Here is a 20,356-nt window from a genome sequence, read left to right on the forward strand (position 1 = left end):
ATTTGGTGGTTTGTGTGAATGCAATATTTTTAATTGTTTGCAGATAAACAACCCAGACATGCGGGTGAAGATCCTGAAGGACTATGTGAAGAAACACTTCCCTGCAACGCCTGTGCTGGACTACGCACTTGAGGTTGAGAAGATCACCACCTCCAAGGTTTGTGCACTCACAGCACTCGATTGTGCGCCATCCTCGTATTGAACTATGTGGGACAGAATAGGACCCCCGTTTCATCAAATTTACGTAAACTAGTCAACCTTACTGGAATCATCTGACATAAAATTAGCTACAATTTATGGTTTTGAATTGTGCGTAGCAATGACTGCGCAAAAGAGACTCAAAGAAAATTTGGGCAGTATCTGGCTTTTTCATGACTGCTTCCAGGTAAAAGTGACCAAAGCTTATAGAATTTGATGTGCAGCATTGTCACATATGTTCTGCAAACTGGTTAAGCTTGATCTGTTAACTGTTTGACTGGAGATGCTAAAAAAAATATTTTTAATGGTAGAGCAAGATATGTGCATCTACTCTGTTAGCCACTAGGTCATGAACCACCTGTCTGACATGGTGAAAAAAAACATCCTGCAGAAAGCAAACACTTGCTATGCCACTGCTCAGCCAAATTTTGCAGTTGTGTGTGACATACAGAGTTTAGAAGTGGAGCGTGAAGTTGCCATTTTCTCAGGCACCCTCTTTTCATACAGAGGCCTGTGCTCACTCTCTTCGGAGCTGCAGGCACCTGCTGTTTGACATTGAACAACAGATAGCATGGTATTGGCCAATAGCTGACATAAATTAAGAGCAGGTGCGTTTCTTGTTATGGGGTGCCACCATGTCTCTGCACCATGCTCCATAGTGCACAGCAGCTACACTCGCACCCAGGAATCACAGCGGGAGAGAGTGATTGAATTTCATCACGCGCTCTCAAGGTCATGACAGGCGCTGACGTAACTCTCTGCGCAGCTTCCAGAGCGCTCGTCGTGATGAGAGAAAGCGCTTAAAGCACGCAACAGATTCGTGTATAGCTCCGATAGTTCTCGATGGATTCAATAAATTTTTGTGGTGATCGATTTGTGAGGCAATAAACTCCGACACTGAGGTCATTCAATGATTACTTGCAAAAGTGGTTCAGGAGCCCTTTGAGCTGCTTTTGGGACCAAAAATTACCAAAAAAGTCCTGTTTTTTGGAAGTGCTATTTTGGATTCTGTCATTCTTGATGCATAATTTTTAGAGCTGTGCGAATAGCAAAATTTTGAGTGCGAAGCGAATTCGAATAATAAAGATTGAGTGCGAATCGAATCGAATAATTTCGAATAATTTTCGAATATTTCTCAAACATTTTTCGAATAATTCGAAGTGAAATTAAAGAAAAAGTTGCAGAGAATCCCTAAGTATGTTCTTGGGAGATAGCAACATGAAAGTGTTTCTTTTCGCTAGGTTGATGAAGCGCTGGTGGGGTCATACGAGGGTGGTCTGAAAAGTTCTCGGCCTGATGTAGAAAAAAGCGTTTTGGACCTTCAGAATTATTTTTATTTTTCAACATAGTCTCCTCTCAACTCTGCACAGTTGGTCCATCGATATTCCAGAGCCAGGATTCCGTCCTTAAAATGACTTTGTGGAAGTCCTGAAAAGTACTCATCCACAGCAGCAATCGCTTCTTCATTTGATGAAAAACGTTGCCCACCAAGAAAGATTTTCAGTTTTGCGAACAGGTGGTAGTCCGACGGGGCCAAGTCAGGAGAATAGGGTGGGTGCTCCAACAATTCGTACTTCAAATCGTGAAATTTAGCCATTGCAAGATGTCCTCTGTGCACCGGTGCATTGTCCTGATGAAAGATGATTTTCTTCTTCTGCAAACGTGGTCTTTCCTCACGAATTTTCTGATCCAATCGATTCAAAAGGTCAGAATAATACTCCCCAGTTATGGGTTTAGCCTTTTCAAAATAATCCACAAGCAGAATGCCTTTAGCGTCCCAAAAAACAGAGGCCATCACCTTTCCTGTGGAGGGAACTGACTTGGCTTTCTTTGGTGCAGAGGACCCGGATTCAGTCCACTGCTTTGATTGTTGTTTCGATTCCGGTGTGTAATGGTGAATCCAAGTTTCATCCATTGTTATAAATCTGCGCGAAAACTCCGGTGGATTTTTGTTATACAGCTCCAAAGCACGCTGTGACATCGTCATGCGGTTGCGTTTTTGCTCAGGAGTATGGATGCGCGGCACCCATCTTGCACAGAGCTTGTTCATGTGTAGTTCGTTATGCAAAATGTGACATACACGTTCCACTGAGATGCCAACAGCCTCGGCAATTTCACGCAACTTCACTCTCCTGTCTTCCAAAACCATATCGTGCACGCGGTCAATCAATGCAGGAGTTGTTGCACTTTTTGGGCGCCCTTCGCGCGGGCCATCTTCAATGCTCTCTCTCCCCTGCTTAAACTCAGCAGCCCATTTCTTGACTGTGGAGTATGAAGGTGAATCTTGCTTGTAAACTTTAACAAACCTTTGGCGAATTTCATTCGGAGATAAACCTTCTTTTACAAAGAACTTTATCACCGCACGGTACTCAAGCTTCTCCCTGCATTCCGGTGCTTCACACTACACCCACTATGATCGACTGTCAAAGCCAAACTGCTAATCGGCACTAGATGGCGTTTCATCTGAGACTTGCAGAGACTTGTATGAACGTGCACATGAGTGCTACAAGTTGTCGCTCTCGTGATTCTTATTGAGGCCGAGAACTTTTCAGACCACCCTCGTATTTTGTCTTTCTTATCAAGAATGAGGCAATGTAGAGGCCGAATTGTATTTATGTACATGATTTGGTGCAACCAAAGTGTTGCCGACAACACTTTACACGTGATAGGCAAAGATGCCATTTCCTCAGCGTCTCCTCCTCTTTCAACTTGTGTGGAAGCCCAACTGATGTGGCGGACAAGGGTGTGCTCCCTTCAAGTCCGGAGTTCCAAATCTGCCTCGTAGACGTCGATATATAAGAACATCTGAAATTTTGCATGCTAAAAAGCTTTGGCGTCCGATTTTTTGGACTTCCTGCCCAAATTTCAGGTCCAAAACAGCATTGAGTCCCCAACTCTGCCACATCTTTCATCTCCATATTGGAACCAGCGTTTTCTTGAGTTAATACATTTGCGACCGTAGCGGAGCTTGAAAGGCAGCCTTGCCGTAATACGGGGGTGTGATGAGGTGAAGCATATTGAAAATCTAGGGACCACTTCCAAACGGACGTTGACTCTCTCTTGGCTAAGTTCGACCGTAACGGACCTTGAAAGGCAGCTTTGCTGCAATACGGAGGTGTGAGGGGGTGAAGCATATTGAAAATCTAGGGACCACTTCCAATCGGACGTTGACTGTCTCTTGCCTAAATTCGACCGTAACGGAGCTTGAAAGGCAGCCTTGCCGCAATACGGAGGTGTGATGAGGTGAAGCATATTGAAAATCTAGGGACCACTTTCAACCGGCCTTTGTCTCTTGGCTAAGTTCGACCGTAACGGAGCTTGAAAGGCAGCTTTGCCGCAATACGAAAGTGTAATGAGGTGAAGCATACTGAAAATTTGAAGGGGTCACTTTCAATCGGACGTTGACTGCATTTGTCTTTGGGAAGTTCGAATAGTTCGAATAGTAAAATTTCAGTGCGAATCGAATCGAATAGCAAACACTATTCGAAAAATATTCGAAATTTCGAATATTCGCACACCCCTAATAATTTTGCCAATTCTCATGTATCCTAGATCATTATTTTAGCCATAACAGCCTTTTATATTTTATATTGCATTAGCAACTGGTGGTGTTTTGCTCATTGCTATTTTCCATTTCATTTTTCTGTAACCTTACTCTCTTCTGACAAGCTTTTCTCAACTTTGGCGCCCTCAGTTTTGATCATTCTTTTTCCTGCTGAAAAGCTGAGCGCAGTGATGCGATGGCTGCGCCAGTTGCGCCAAACTATGCCAAGAGGTTAAACCTGCAACATCCTGCTACATTTTTGCTAAAATCTCATTAATGGTGCCGAGCGTGCGCCCAAGACATCGTAATAGCGGTCTTTTGGTGGAAAAGAAGACTGAACGTACTTGGAAGCCATATTTAAGCTACCACTCTAATTTCGACGGGTCATACTGGCAAGTGCTATGCTGTTGAAGTTGTTAGGCACAACCCTGCCAAACACTTCAGGCTGGCCCACACTACGTAAATAAAGTTTTCTGCTACTGATAGACCACACTGCAACATTGCATTATTTAGTTCAGCAATATAGCTTCTAATTGTTACGGGCCAAGCTATAGAAAAATAATTCTTGGTGCAACTACATGTTTTCGGATGACAGTCTTCTGTTCAATTGATTCCATTAATCACAGTGAACAGTAAGCATGTGTACTTCAATAGACCATTTCGTTATAGCTAGCTGGTTTTACAAAAAAAAAATTATAGTATTATTTATTGTAATATACTGTCATAAAAATTGATGCAGAGTGCTTAATTTTTAAGTTGTCTCACCAAAAAGTTGCCAGGCTTTATCAGCAATTGCACGCGCTGCAGTGGACTATGGGATTTTGCTGAGAAAGCGTGGTGTCTCAGCATGCTGGCATTTTGGTTCTGTTTCTTGTTCGCAGCAACAGTTCATGTTTCGGAACTTATCGAAGTTAAATACGAAGCCTCTCATTACCGCATATTTCGTGGAGCACAAATTATGTTTCGGCTACAAAGGACCAATTAACCCTGTATTTTATTGACCGTTCATGAACCAGTACCCTAACGATTCTCTCCATAGGTCATGGGATCGAATCCCGGCCATGGCGGCCACATTTCGATCAAGGCAAAATGCTAGATGCCCGTGTGCTTAGAGTTAGGTATGCATTAAAAAACATCAGGTGGTTGAAATTTCAGGAGCCCTCCACTACGGTGTTCCCCATAGTCATATCGTGGTTTTGGGACGTGAAACCCCAGCAAGTGTTACGATTCCCTCCGTAAAGCACAACAGTAGGCACTTGCCGTGCACCGAAAGCTTAGGTTGTTCTGAAAGCCTAAACGCCATCAGAATAGTTCCTCTGGATAGTAAACAGATTGCATGAAAAATAAAACAGCTTGTGCTTCCAGTTCTATAACTAAAGCGTGAGGGAAAGACGTATTCCTTTACAAATATGAAGAGACTTCTGGGAAAATGTCAGGTGACCAGAGGTCACTAAAGAAACTATCTGCAGAGGAGCGAAGAGCATAAATGAATTTTTTCTGTTTTGGGCATTCTAGGTAAATACGCATGTATTTGTGCGTGAAAAGATTTTGTTAAAAACGTGGTACAACTGCTCTAGCTTCACCCTTTCAGACGCCAGCTAAGAAGAACTGCCTGTAAATGCGTCAATCGATACAATGTTATTTCAGGGCACTCGATACTACATTGCAACAAAAATAATGTTGTAATACATTAATTTACGTGTGTTATAAATCATTTTTAATTACTTTGTAATTAAATGTCTATTTATTATGAAGCTTCATGCTCTATTTTTGCATAAATATAATGAAATCTCAGGCTAGAAGTGTAGTGCAAATTCGTTTTCGGCTACGTCCATGTTGAGCAAAGAAAAATTATACTTTAGACGTGGGTTGCAGGAAGCGGCACGTCAAATGACTCGTCGAATATGGTAGTGCCTTCAGCAAAGCAAAGTGATTATATGCAACAGTGCACTGGAAAATGAAGGCAAATTTATGATGCAGGAGGTCCACTTCATCCAAAGCTCAGTGTAACTTGCTCTTTCTTAACTCCTAGTCGATAGAAATAGCAAAAACAAGTGGTGTACACAATTGTGCACATAGCATTTATTCATAGCAACTATTTGCGTTTAAAAAAGTGTGCTTGGTCACTGCTCCAAAAGGTTGTTATGCTGCTCCAGAGCAAGGTTTTAGCTGCTCCAGAAGCTGCGTCCAAGTGGCTTTGGTCGATCATATCACTGTGAGCATTTAGCAAGTGCAATAAGGTGCCAAATGTTACTTTGTAGGGTTTCTCAGAAATAAGAAGAGCGCTCAGTCACTTAAGTGAAAACATTGAAGCTTCATAACTTTTGTTCTAGGAAAGCTATAACCATATAACCTTTGTTGCACACTCTACTATCTGTAGAGTTCAACGACATTTGATTAAGCAGTATCTAAGTAGCCAATTTATTAAAAATGCAATCAAGTAAAGTTTTCATGAATAATTAATTTAAAAACTAATGGTATGGTGTACATAAAGCTTAGCTCATGTTTGATATTGGTATGTGAAAATGCATTACCACTGAAGAAATAATGAATCACCTTATGTCTGAAATGGTGGCAACATGGGCAGAAACGTTCTTGCAGTACGGACTTTAATGAACAAACCCTCAAAACAGGTTGGTTCTGCAAGAGGCCACGCTAAGTATTGTTCCATCGTTAGAACGGGAGAGAGGCGACTTGGGATGGATCAGAAGTCCCGTGCTTTGCCTGAAACAGTTGTTGTGGTTGTTGACAAATGCAGAAGCCAAACCTCATCCTGAATGTGGATGGCCTAATTGGAGTGGCAGTCGTCGACCTCCTGCGGAGCAGTGGATGCTTCACGCCGGAGGAAGCTCAGGACTACATCGAGATGGGTGCCCTCAACGGCCTCTTCGTGCTTGGCCGCACCATCGGATTCATTGGTGGGTCACTCCACAGCCATCATGATCGTTAAAAGGGACAGTGGAAATGGAAAGACTGTGCATAGTGACAGAATCGAACATTATTTTCGCACTTTGAATAGTGTTTGTAGTTTTAAACTGTGCTTGAAAGTCACAAAAACTGGTATGTCGCGCTGCGTGGTGGACAATCCTATGTACTGCGCAAATGAGTTGTTTAGATTGCTGCGAGTAGTCTGCTGTTGTCTAGGTGCACCACAATTCGTGCTTCGAATTAATCAGTATATTATTAGGCATCCCCACTTTATTCCATAGATACAAAGAAAAATGTAGTTGGCGCCGATAAGCAGCGCTGCCTTCGGGACAACTAGTGTAACCGGAAAACCATGCAGAGTCAAGGCCCATGCGTGCAGCGTGTACTTGTGCACAGAGTCCCACAGTGCGCGTACACAAACTGCCACAATGCAAGCTTGATTGATAAAGCCTCGCTTGTTTGCCGGTGTATAATTGCTCACCTACCACTGTTTGCAGGAGGTTTTATTTGAAAAGGGAGGAGGAGGAATCGCAAGGCTCATGCTAAAAGTACACGAGTGTAAAGTTAAGGGGGGACGCGGCCCGTGAAAACCGAAAAATCGCGAAAAAGTCGATTTTTGAAAAACCACATTTTTGGGTTGTATGTCTCATAAACTACCTATTCTGTAATTATCAGCATCTAATTCAACCGCAAAGTGGAAAAAAAGTGCTATTTTCGAGGCCGCTGCGGCGTCCAAAACGCGCAAATCGCGAAATCAAACCAAACTTCGCGCGCGCGCCATTCCCAGACCATGCGGTCGTCCCGCGCCATCTTGGTGTTGTTTTGACCGTGAATTCTTTCTCTCTCGTTTGCCGCCTTGCAAAATGGCGTCGGCGGCACGGTTGAGACGCTATTGACGTTTTCCCGCGATGCGATGCAGAGCGCTGATTGGCTAGAGCAGCGCATTCATATCTCGCGGGAGAAAGCGCGCCCGCCATTGGCTGCTGCGCAGCAGCGGGGGCGGTCGCTCCCGTCGATGGCGCGTCCAGCGCGCTCGTTCGCCTCGTTTTTCTCTGCACCGTACGCTCGGATAGACGTCTGCTTACGAGCCGCGCTTCGCCTTGCGCAATCTTTTCGATCATTTTCGCTTCTTTTTTTTCTTTTTGCACTACTTCTGTGCCCTTCGTCTTTGTTGTTGCGGACGATGCCGGCAATGAAGCCGAAAACAGTGCAGAGGTCCGGTGCGCGGAGGCGCGCTATGCGGCTTGTACGAGCATCGAAATTCCGTGATTCTGCTGCGGGTGCCAACTGCGTAGACGCTTGCAGCGGCGGAACTGTGCTGTAGGCTGTCACCAGTCGAGAATCCGACACATCGAGTGTGGCTGGAGCCGCAAATGCACCGAGTGTTTCCGAGATTGCCGCACGCGGCACGTGCTCCGTATCGGTGCCATCGAGCGTGACACCGTCGCACCGAGTGTTTCTGAGATCGCCGGACCCAGCACCTCGTCTGAATCGGTGCCATCGAGCGTGAGTGGACCGTCGCTCCATCTGCGGACGCGTTTCCTAACGAAGGAAGAAATCGATGCGAATGTGAAACGTCGTGACGCGGCTCGCGCTGAACTGGAGACACAAAATGCATCAGTCATTCCACTCTATTTTGTGGTCCCTGATGCCGAAAGCACAGCACTACCTGAAGCGGTGCTGCAAAGCAACCCAAGTGATATCGGACTCCATTGGACTTCAACCAGGTCACCTGGCCGTCCAGCGAGCTCGTGAAAAAAATGCTTTACACGTAAAAAAAAATTCCAAACGACACCTAGAGATCATGGAGGGAAGACAAAAGAGGCAAAGAGTGCACAAGGACACTTCAAGCTACTCTGCAGGAGCTTTTTGAGAATAACGCATGTACTGAACTTTCAAAGCCCGTTTTCTCAGAATGGATTTTTTAGCTAGTTGTGGTGCTGAGGAAAGCGATTTCTCAAGAACTGCTCATCAGATTTGCGTGCAGTTTTTTTTATTCTGTTCCTGGATGATCTGGCCAGGGTATAACAAGCTGCTTTTTTTTAAAAACTGGTGCTGATAATTAATAACAAACAATTAAATTGTGATAAATCTCATCATTGTGGGCTACATCAAATTCAAAGTTGCATAAAAAAATTTTGGAGGGGAAATTAAAAAAAAGGGCTTTGTAGTACCCTAGGATATCTATCCAGGGATGACCACAAAGAATTTCAGCTTTCTGCTATGTCCTGGGATTTCTCCCGGCTCTTCCTCAGGCCCACATGTGAACCACCCAGTTAGACCTCAGTAACTCTGGAACTGATCAACACAATTTCATGAAACTTTGCAGTTTCTCAACTTTTAGTGTGGTGAACATACCCTGAAAGTTTCATCAATATATCTCAAAAAATAAAAAAGTTCGGTCTCCAGGGTTTAACTGTATGAGCCATCAGGATTCTCTAAGGCAAGGAAGTTTGAGAACTCCTGCTGTATAAGAAACTTCAGTATGATGACACCCTTGATAAAGAAGCATTTAACTTTTTATAACTTCATGTCCCTAGAACACTATTAACCTCATATAAAAAAATCATGATCATCTGCAATTTCATTAGGGTAGAATCTTGATGATACGATTCTCGCAAGGTCACCAAAAATATTCGTATCGTCAAAAAACACAGAAAACTATAAAACCAGTGTATGCTTTTATTTGTTTCTCAGTGTCACATCAACATCACAGACCGCTCTGAATGATTGCCAGTAGCTTTTTGATGTCTGTTATTGTACCGGTAGTCGAAATTGTATGGCGTGTGCGCGCGTGTAATTAAGGGACAAAATGTGCTGTGTCTCGGATGCCCCTTCGCAGTCTTGGCATGCTTGGCATGCGTGACATAAGTGTACTGCAGCAAAAGTGACTTAGGCATTCCACATGCAACAGTCCAGCACGAGAAAATTTTAGAACCACTGTCCTGTATTATTATTCTATTTGCGGTGGGATTGGCACCGTTTATGGGGAGATCTATGGCCGTGCCCATACAAATGCAGGGATAGCTCAAAATTCGGGAGTCTTCCAGGCAAATTGGGTGAGTTGCTGGGTGTGCGTTCCCCATCAATCGAGCAGGCTGACGTTGCAAGGGCTGGCCCCTTCGCCAAGTCGGTCTGCTCACTCTTTGAGTGCTCCTTCGCCTTTCGTAGGATGTCCAGATGCGAGGCATAGCTTGCGTCAAATGCAAGGAGCTTGCAAAAAAAGAATTTAGATAGCCAAGTTCTAGTGGTGCGAAGGCTGAGGAAACAGCAGAGCTGGTCCCTCGCTTCCCTTTCCCACCCCTTGCTATACGTACTACTATAATACAGTAAGCTCATTGATTCGGATTTCTAGGGACCAGAAAAAATGTCCAAATTAACCGAATGTCCGAATTATCGAATGGTCGAAATAAACAGAATAAATGCAAGAGTTTTTTCAACATACCTTTACTTTACAAAGTAATCGCAGATGCTTGTCTGTTTTTGAGCAAAAATTCGCGTGGACACAATTTTTCTGAGCCCTGCAAAGGTGCTCAGCAGCTCGCATGCTGTCTGCAGTACCAAAGCAGAATTCTTCAAGGACGACGTCGAGGGCCTCCGCGGCTTCTTTCACAGTACGAGGGGGCCCGTGTGGCTCATGTTGTGGCTGCTTCTCTTCAGGCTCTTCGTTCTCGGATTTGTCGCCATGCATCACTTCCTTGACGATTTGCTCATCAGTCAGAGAGCCGGCAGTGGCAATGCCATAATAAATGTCGATACAATCGTCGAGTGTCACTGCATCAGGCATAACACTTCCGAAATCCTGATCAAGCTAAAGGAGCCATACTGAAATCGTTCCTCGATAAAACGGCGTTCAACGATGCAGCACACCAATGGGAACAAAGCAGCAAAATGGCACTGCCAAACCCACACGCGAAGAAAAGGCGTTCAACGAGTCTCAAGTCAAGCCAAGTCGATAATTGATGTCCATGGCGATTCTGCGTTTGAGCTTCAATTTTGTTCCGAATTGTTCTTTTTTCGTTTTCGAGCCTCACCAGCGGCCCGAAAGTCGCCGAATCATCCGATTTGCAGTCAAATCTGTCCGAAATAACGAGTGCCCAGTCTCAGTGTGATGCGTATATTTACAGTGAAACCTCGTTAATACGTACTTGACGGGAACGCGGCATAACTACGTACTAAACGGTAGTACGCATTAACCAGCAAGTGCAAATTTGCGTCTCCTGACGTGCGCCATCACCGCCAACATAGAAATAAACACAGTACCACAGCACAAGTACCCACTACAGCGCCTTTTCTTTATTTTTGTGCACAAAAGATTCCGGCTCTCTCGCAAGCCCATCCTCTAGCGTGCGGTGGAGTTGCCAAGGCGCATTTCGAAACTATTGCAGAGTCCGCAATACACAGCAGCTGACATAGCGACAGAGTGGGCAGTATCGGCTCTCCACAATACATGTGTACGCGTCTGCATCGCGATCTGCCACTAAGCGATTACTGACAGGTTTCATTGAAACACGGTACGGCCGCGTGATGCCGATCGTCCGTGGCTAGTTGTGTGCAGCGTGACGCCTACTCGGCTCACGCTGTCACTGCGGTGCGGAGCCACTTGCTGTACCGTACGCACGCACTTGCCGTGTGGATGTTCTTCGCACCCACTCCGCTCCAGACCACGCACAGATGCAGCAATTAGCTAGTTGGGTTATCGCAGCGACGACGAGCTTTCTGCAAGCGATGTGCACACCGCATCTCCACGTGCCCTAGCGCTCCTGGTAGCGGACGGAGGCATGTTTAGGCGGCTGTCAAGCGTGCAGTATGGTTACAACAGCGCTACAGAACTGTACCTTACGTACGCTTGGCGTGAAATTGTCAGTGCAGCGAAGTTTCTCGGCGCCCGCGATGCTCAATTCAGCAACAGTAAGCTGATTTCGTTTCTACAAAGCGGCGCGCACTTCAACGCCGTCCCGCAAAACGAGGCGACAGTGATCGGCGGTCCAGCGCGCTCACGTTGTCGCCCATCAAAATCATGCAGTAGGCTTAAAGTAGCGCTACGCCACACGCGTGCCCGAGCAGATAGCTGAAGGGTTGCCGGCGATAAGTCATACTGGCGCAATCGTCGGCGGGCACCATCACGCTTTGGTTCTTTCCCGATGCTTATCCGCAAAGGCGTCGCCGCAATCGCGCGGAAGTTGGAATCATTGATCGACCGATTTCTGCGATTCTAGAAAGGATAGAAGACATTTTGCGGCACATTTTGGCATCTGCAAGTTCAGCGGCACTGTAGACATGGCAGAAAAAGTTATCGCGGTACGCGCAGGTACGCACTAACCGGTAGGCATAGGACGAACCACTACGGCTTAAGCGGTCAGCTAATGCATTAATCTCTATGAGACTCGGTCGGGGATTCGTTGCAACTAAGTTTTAACCGTTATTACGTTTAAAGCGGGTACGTATTAACGAGGTTTGACTGTACAGGGACCAGACAACGTGTCCGAATTAACCGATCTTCCAATTTAACGAGAGACGAATTAACGAGCTTTCACTGTATACCATCTTACACTATGCTATGCTTTACCATCTCCCCTCCTCCTTTCCCTCCTCACATCCCTTTTGCACCCCCTTGCTGTACTATACTATGCATGGCTATGCTAGTCTAGGAGCTGCTTAGCGCACACCTGCTTTCTGTGATGCACACCCACCGAGTTTTGTGCGAACGACGATGGGCCAAGCTCCAGCTTAAACAACTCCGCTGATAAAAGCGCAAAGCATGCACGATCCATAATGTAAAAACAGTGGCACAAGGGCACATTATGGATTCGCGCACACCATTTTAGAGGTTACAATGCACAGTTGATGGGCGATGCTGACAAGCAGCCAAATCAGCAGTGAGGTGTGCGTGCCCGCGTTCGCACGTGATTGCCGCAACTTTCACGGCCATATCTGCAGTGTAGTGTGCACTCATATCGAAAGGGTGCAGGATAAAAGTCTGTTCACAAGAAACGTACTCCATTACATTGTTGGCTAATGGGCCTTGGCCAGTACCACAAAGAAACTCGCATCACCCTGAAATTCGTATGAGCCGTGATCATGAAACCGATATTCTACTTTAATGAACTTTCACTGCTACCAGAAAGGAAGTCTTAGGCAATAAACTGAAATTCTGCTGGTGCCATTGGTCAAATTACACGTGGTTTTTGCAGGTGCTTTGTTCAATTGACCGCTTAAGTGAAGCAGTCTCTTGCTGCTGCAACTAAGTGGGAAAGGATGCACTTGCATGTGCTCCTCACTTCGGTATGGTGCAGATAGAACATTTGGAAAGCCTGAAGCACCGTATCGCGCACTGCTTTACACAGCATAAGCTTGCAGCATTACCATAAAAACCGGAATATAGGTCGACCCCCTGATTTCGACTACGAAAAATCGAAGGGAAAAAAAAAGTACATGGAACGGCGAAAGTGTCGGAAGGCGCCTTTGCCATGAAACAAACGCAACTTAAAATGGTGCACAGGGAATATGCCATGCCATTTATTTACACGTGTGTTTACACACAAGTTCCACATGGCAGGAAGTCAAAATATAGGCTCAAGTGTTATCTTCCTCAAACATCACAACTATCTTGACAGCTTTAATTTGGATGCGCTCTAAGGCCACCGGCAGCAATCACGATGCGAACGCAGCTCCTGGATAAACTGCAACCTTTATCTCCAGCTCTAGATACGCTGCGGTCTGGCACCAAAACAAAGTTTCTTCTGATCGATGTGAGTCGTTATGTGATCCTTCCGCGTCTGCCAGTGGCGAATGCTTCTGTGCTGTACTCGATATGCCCGCTGATCATAGCCATACATGCTGCTGTAACCAGAGCTGCCAGCATCGCAGGAAGCAACAAAGAAAGAGTATCCAGCTAGATTGGGGCAGCGAGCATAAGTGCAAAGATATACTTTCAGTTATTGTTTGTGACCCACAGCTCCCGCTCGCATCACGTGCGCTCGCATCCCAACACATCTTTCACACACTTCAGACCAGATTTGTTCATGCCTTCGCGAAATCGATCGCTGTTTTCTTGAACACTGTGGTTGTGGGCCACTGGTCGAGAACAAGAAAACAATAATCTCAGAGCCCAAATAGATTCACAAGACCACAACAAAAACACAAAAGGAGGCCGCCCACGGCACAAGGCTGGTAGTAAACAAAGCGACGCCGATGGCGATGGAGGCAGTTGACTTCAGTTGCCCATAGTGGCCAGACTTCCAAAGATTTTCTGCCAATGACCAGTATACAAGACGGGGGGTTGACTTTTTATGGTTTTTTTTTTAATTCGAACCATCATTCCATGTGTACATCCTCTTGCATGTTAGTGCCTCTGAATTCTCTGGCAGAATATGCAGTTAACTTACTTATATCGGGAGTGTCACTAGGAACTGGGATTCACACTGCTCTTCCTTCTGTCATCAGGACACTACCTGGACCAGAAGCGGCTGAGGCAGGGCCTGTACCGCCACCCGTGGGACGACATCTCGTACGTGCTTCCCGAGACCGAAGGCTACGACCAAAACTGAGGCACCATTGCAGAGCGGCATATTGGGCTCCCCAGCGGATGCCTATTTATTTGCACTCCCATCCTTCGGTGTTGTGCCTCCCCTCACGGACCGTGCCACCACCGCTTTGGTTACAAGAACTGTTGTTGTTACTTTGTCATTTGACGACCCATTGCGTGTTGTGCAACGGCCGTCGTGTACTACTCGTGCCCGTACTTGCGAACCCACCTCTTGTTTCTCAACTCATCCGGTCACACGAGAGCAGGCGAGAATTGGGAGTGGAAAATAGGACGACTGGCGGATTGACACACTCGCTGCAGCGAGTTCAAATGGCAAAGTGCGTCCCCGCCGTCAAAGGTGGCCAGGCGTGCGCAAGATGCCTTTGGCAGAGCGTGCTGCCACTGCCTGCCACGAAAGGCACACATTATTTGGTGACCCGGTGTTGCCGAGATTGTTAGACGAGAAGTGGCTAGGTCGCTGCTGGCCACATCACCTGCCTCTGGGGTGCCTCGCAGTATTTTGCCTTTTGTTCTTGTCACAGAGATCATACTTGTTTCTTTACTACACCTAACAATTCATTCTCAATTTCTTGTTTCTTGTCCGTTTCTACGAATAACCCTAACTGCTCACGTAATTGTCCAGAAACAACCGTAAAGAAAATATATGAACGCAAGTGCTTCTTTACTGGCTGCCTTGTGACCCTGTTATCTTCATCTCTGTGGTGTTGGTGCTTCGAACACTGCAGTATTTGCCGATCATTCACTTCATGTGTGGTGATGTTGTCTGAATGACTTCTTTTTTTTTTTTTTTTTTTTCTGGGCGATCGCAACGCTGTTGTTACAGTCGGCCTGCCTGATGCCACTAGGCGATTTGCCCAAGGTGCTTGCCTCTCCAACTCAACTCTTCTCAAGTCTCACACCACCTCAACATTCCAAGCATATCGACAAAAAAAAAGAAAAAAAAAACTTTTTCGTTTGCATGAACTCTCTTGTTAGATGTCATTTGTATTTTTTTTTCCCCATGTGAACCGAAGGCAACGACCAGCATCGGAGCTAGTTGTTTCAGCTCTGTGAAGATTATTTTTTATTTTTGTTACAAATTATACGAGCATTTTATAAATCTTTGTTGCATCACTGTGATCTTTTACGTGTGGAATGGCAGCAAATTGTTTTTCATGAAGATGGTGCCAAGCTGTGCTTTTGTGCGGGATTTCAGGTATTGAGATGCATAAAGCCCACTGATTGGATTTAACATTCAAACATGATGTCCACATAAGCAGGCAGCTCTAAACTACCTGAAGGCTTGACTGCAAAGTCTGGTTGAGTTCTGTAATACATAAGGTGCACTTCTGGTGCTGTTCCAAAGCTTGTTCCACAGACTGGGGGCCTTGCTAGGTTTCAAAATGCGATGACAATCAAGTGTCTGCGTCGCACAGCTTATTTTTGTGTGATCAACACACCTGTCCCCTTGCCACTTGGCTGCGCTGTGGCGTAGTTGTGTGCACTAAAAATTCCCACCTGGGTCCGAAGCCAGAAAATTCTTGGCTCGTGTGCGACGCCCTTCCAACTAGTCCCGGTGCCCAAGGCCTTTCTCAAGAAAAGCCAATCTTTTAGGACTCTTAAGACACGCTTACATTGTCCCCTTACTTAACGGTGTCATCCAGAATAGGTACCCGCAGTTGCTGACAGCTGTAGGTATAATGTGCTTTTGCCTCGCTGTTGCATGCAGTGGCAAGATAGTTGGCGAGTCGGTCCACGGGTGTGTGTGTGTGTAGAGCATGGAACCTCTTGTAGGGTGTGCAGCTACTGCTGCTACTGTCTTAGGCAGTGCGGTCCCATCGTTTATTCTGCTGCTGTTGGTGATAGTGTGCAGTTGTCGTGGCAGTGAATAAAATTATTTGTGGATGTCTGAACGGCATGGAATCATTGTTCACTGTGGTTTGAGCCGTTTTGCAGAACTGAAGTGCTTGTAACACTTATTGGGAATGGACTACTACATGCATGGCTTAGAATAAGTCTGAAGAAGTCACCAATACCCCATTTATGCTCGAATTGCCTGGATTAGATTGACGTCCTAATCTACGGATACAATACCTGTGCAATTGATACCTCTCTGCTAGCCAAGGAAGGTTTTTCAGTAGCAACATAAAAGACAAGTTCCTGGGTAAATCAACTTCATTACTTATACGGTACAATGTGTAAATGGAAATTGCCTTGACAGAATCGCTGCTTAAAGTGAACTGCCCCCAGTTTTGTTTGTTTTGCACTTGACTGCTGCACACATATGTGCTTCTCAGCAAGCAAGTCTTGTTTAAATGGAACACATTTTCCTGGTCTCTTCAGGCTTCAGTTAATGATTCTGCTCTACTATGCATGTACTAGTTGCACTGGTGTTGTGTCTGCAGAGTGCACACAAAAATTGGATGCGGCTTCATGACCACGCACTGTAGGCTACCTGCCGTGCGGGCTGCCTATTCCACGCTTGTGCGTCTTGCGCTCGAGCTTTGCAGAGGAGGCTATCGCTCAGCAGGGGTTCTAAAACGTTACAGAAATCTATCGTGGTTTTATTTTGTCCTGCCTGGCGACGCAAATATAGGCAGGAACCAGTAAATGTTTTATAGCCCGATCAAACGCTCTCCTTTTTCAGGAAATTCTGTTTCTTTGAAAACGAATAGCATCGCCACTGCTCCATATTCAAGCTGCTGTGAGTTGATGAGTGTGCAGAAGTGTCCAGTATTTTAGTTGTGCCTAGCCGGGACAGCTAAAATAGATTCCCACTTAAGTCTCCGATTAGCCTGCTTGACTTGGCTTATATGGTAGCCTGCAGCGATCGTGGCGGCTTCTAACAAGGCACTGTACTCGAGCACATTGAGAAGCCCAGCTTTCAAGTTTGCCCCGTCACTTCATCTACCTCACCAGGGAGATGATCAGCGTCCATGGTTTTCCGGACTAAGAAGGCTGCCTACCTGCAAAAGATTGTATCTATTCCTGATAATGTTTATTTCTCTCTCTACCTCTCTGTCAGCAACGATGAGTTCACAGAGTTGTACACGCGCAAAAACAGCTCCGCGTCGTTATACTACAACTGAAAGTATCTATTATAGCCATATGAATCCACCTCGCCCGCTGCTATCAGCAGCGGCTGCCAATGTGATTGGCGGGCAGCCTTCTTAAATTACGTTTAGACAGAGACACTGTTTGGCTATTCCAAAAAAAAAAGTTACTGTTCAGCACAGTAATGTGCTGCTTATTGTGCACACTTCATTTTAACGCCGTGAGTTTTCGCAGACTTGTGATGTCGCGCAACAATTGGAGGCGATTTTATGGCACACTGAAAATTTTTGACGAATAGCGAAGAACCAATGACAAACAATACGCCGTATTGAAAATAGTTCATTATTATTTTTTTTTTACGCAGTAATGCGTATGTGGTAATTACGTGGTGGATCACTTACGCGTCATTTGTTGCGTCGTTTTACGAGCGGGTGCAGTGAGCATGACCCAGAAGGAAACAATGCGGGGTAATTTAACGTTATGTATAATCGCCCACATTTTTTCAAAGAAAATTTGACCTTACACAGTTTACGTAGGCAGGAACCGGAGGGGAGGAGTGAAGGGCCACTTGATCGCTTTTCAGTCCACCCCCCACCCAAGCTGGGAAAAGTAGGAGGGCAAGGAACGACACCTAGCATATAAATTCGTAGTCATTTATAGTCTTATAACTACACACAACCAGCTCGATGTGGTTTGCTTAAGTATTAATCGACTGAACTTTGTCTTCTTCTTAAGGAAGACTTCATATTAGAGGGCTCTAACAGTAAAGAAATTGGCACTCGGCTTATCCTGACGACTTCTGCGAAGTACCTTGCTTTGTCAGCCACATGTTTTGTTTAATAAGTGAGCATTTAAGGTGCTAGAGTCATAGCAGGTCTTTCATACTCATCGTATCTACAACGCCAGACTAAGACTGGAAAGTTTGCTGATGGAATGCTCAGATGATCAGGTTAAATTTGTATGTACTTTTTAAACTTCACGGTAATGTGTCCAAAATGTTATTAAACGCTGCTGTGTTGTCGCGGTATAGGGCGGCCCAGCCTGCACAATCTGTTTGTGTAGGTTCTTCCTTGATTTAAAACGAACAGTTTTGAAAAGCAAGTCATCTGATCAGCTGTATGAATAGAAAAAATCGCCTCAAATCAAATATATATATATATATATATATATACGGCGGTCAAAGTGAGCGACGCCAGCCCCACTATATATATATCCCACTCGCGAACGAGTTGGTATATATGCCACTGCATACGGCTTCGAAAACGTTCCTGTGGCTGTGGGCCAATTCGGTTGCACCAAAGGAAAGAACCACCGGAAGGGATAAATTTAAGCCCATCCTTCGGAGAGGTTCCTCTAGAACTCTTTCTCTTAGACTTTTGAACAATCTGCATGTTATAAAGAAATGATGCAGAGATTCACTCTCGTTGCAGTGCAGGCATAAACGTGACTGTACAGACAGACCAGACCTGTGCAGGTAAAAGTTCAGTGGGGGAAGTCGGCATCGTAGTCTGGTGATAGAGATTTGTGCCCTTCTGGTGGAGCACCATCGATTTTTCCACAAAAAGTCAAGGTGAAGGAATTCGGATGTTGACAAAGAAGATCTAGCAAGGTCGACCGACGTGGCAAACTTTTCCAATCGCGCCGTAGAGAGAAAGGCCAAAGTCGGTAAAATAGAAATTATGGGACCATCGTGTGATGCTACTGCAAGTGCGTCCGCACATTCATTGAGGGTTAAACTTACGTGACCTGGTACCCACACCAAGCGAATAAGACGTAAATGTCTTGGGACAAGAGAATAAAATACTTCTAAAGTAGTTGACATGATAGGTGCCATTAATGAAGAACGTACAGACAGTCTGTTAAAATGACTGCTGCTGTTATAGATACGAGACAGAGAGCAACTAAAGCCCCTCCATGCGACGCGATGGAGGGGCTTTAAGAGCAACGAAGACGAGCGCTGACTTCCAACTAAAATTTTAGTTGGAAGTCAGCGCTCGTCTTCGTTGCTCTCTGTCTCGTTTCTTACTTTGCGCTGTGATCACAATTTAAAAAATGGAATACCAACTAGCCCGTACCCAGACCTTGCTCAAGTCTACACTGTTCACATACATGTTGTCCGTCGTAGTCTGGGTCGATATGCTTCATATCGCCAGGGGTTGGGGTATGAGTTAGCCTGGAGCTGTGCGTTAATTTCTTATCCGGGAGGGGAAACTCTCGCCGGCCTAGATAAAAGTGCTTAGTAATCTCGTTATAAGTGTATAGTTGATCCCTGTACTCAATATGCAGTGTATCGGGGGAAACCGGAGTGACGCGGTCGATGAGTCCTCGCGCCGCCTCATGTGCGATCTCGTTGAGATTCCTCAGGCCGCCCCCTAAGCTGCCCATGCATGACCCCTAAATACTTAACCGATTCCACCTGCAGGATAACGTCGTGGCGATAAAGCAACGAAATTTGAACAGGAACGCTAAGCGGGAAAATTACAATTACACTTTTTCTGATGTTGAAGGACGAATTAATGCCTTCCAACCACGTTTCAAGAGTGTTCATATACATTTGTAAATTTTGATACAATGTTTGTATATGTGCAGCTGAAGCAAAAAATGCAATAATGTCCGCGTATACATATACCTGCACGCCCCGTTGTATAGGAATATTACATAATAAATATTAAATACTAATGGACAATACCGATCCTTGGGATTGAGCTCTAGTTTGTTTATATTTTAAAGAAGATAAACCAGAGTGAGAGCAATAAAGTTCTCTGTCGCTTAAAAAGGAGTGTACCCATGCAACGAAGTGATGTGGCATACGTACGTAAGCGAATTTATTAGTTTGACATGTTCTACACTGTCATCAGCTTTTGCAATATCCACAGTAACTAGGGTTGCCACCTGCCCGGTTTTGGACCGGCCGGGCCGGTTTTTTAGACAAGGGGCCGGTCGCCGGTCCGCACCTAAGACCGGCCGTCATTGGCCGGTTTTTTGCTCATCGTATCCCGAGTATTTTTTTTTACTCTTGTTCGTGTTGACCGCACGTGTTGACTGAGGAATTCCACCTGCGCGGTCGGGGACTGACCGCGCAGGTGGAAAGAAAAGACGGGGGA

General features: G+C 45.4%; 1 protein-coding gene across 1 annotated transcript in view; it reads left to right on the top strand.

Moving 5' to 3' along the window:
- The window catches only part of LOC119386505 (ATP-citrate synthase), a 108,410-nt gene extending 92,299 nt beyond the window's left edge, over nucleotides 1–16,111 (top strand). The window contains exons 20-22 of the mRNA XM_037653772.2: nucleotides 44–157; nucleotides 6,501–6,660; nucleotides 14,117–16,111. Of these exons, the coding sequence (XP_037509700.1) occupies nucleotides 44–157; nucleotides 6,501–6,660; nucleotides 14,117–14,220 (378 nt within the window). The 3' untranslated portion in view covers nucleotides 14,221–16,111. The remainder of the gene's footprint in view (nucleotides 1–43; nucleotides 158–6,500; nucleotides 6,661–14,116) is intronic.
- Nucleotides 16,112–20,356: the final 4,245 nt, after the last annotated feature.

This window comes from Rhipicephalus sanguineus, chromosome 3 (genome assembly GCF_013339695.2).
Source record: "Rhipicephalus sanguineus isolate Rsan-2018 chromosome 3, BIME_Rsan_1.4, whole genome shotgun sequence".
In the NCBI taxonomy this organism is placed as follows: domain Eukaryota; kingdom Metazoa; phylum Arthropoda; class Arachnida; order Ixodida; family Ixodidae; genus Rhipicephalus; species Rhipicephalus sanguineus.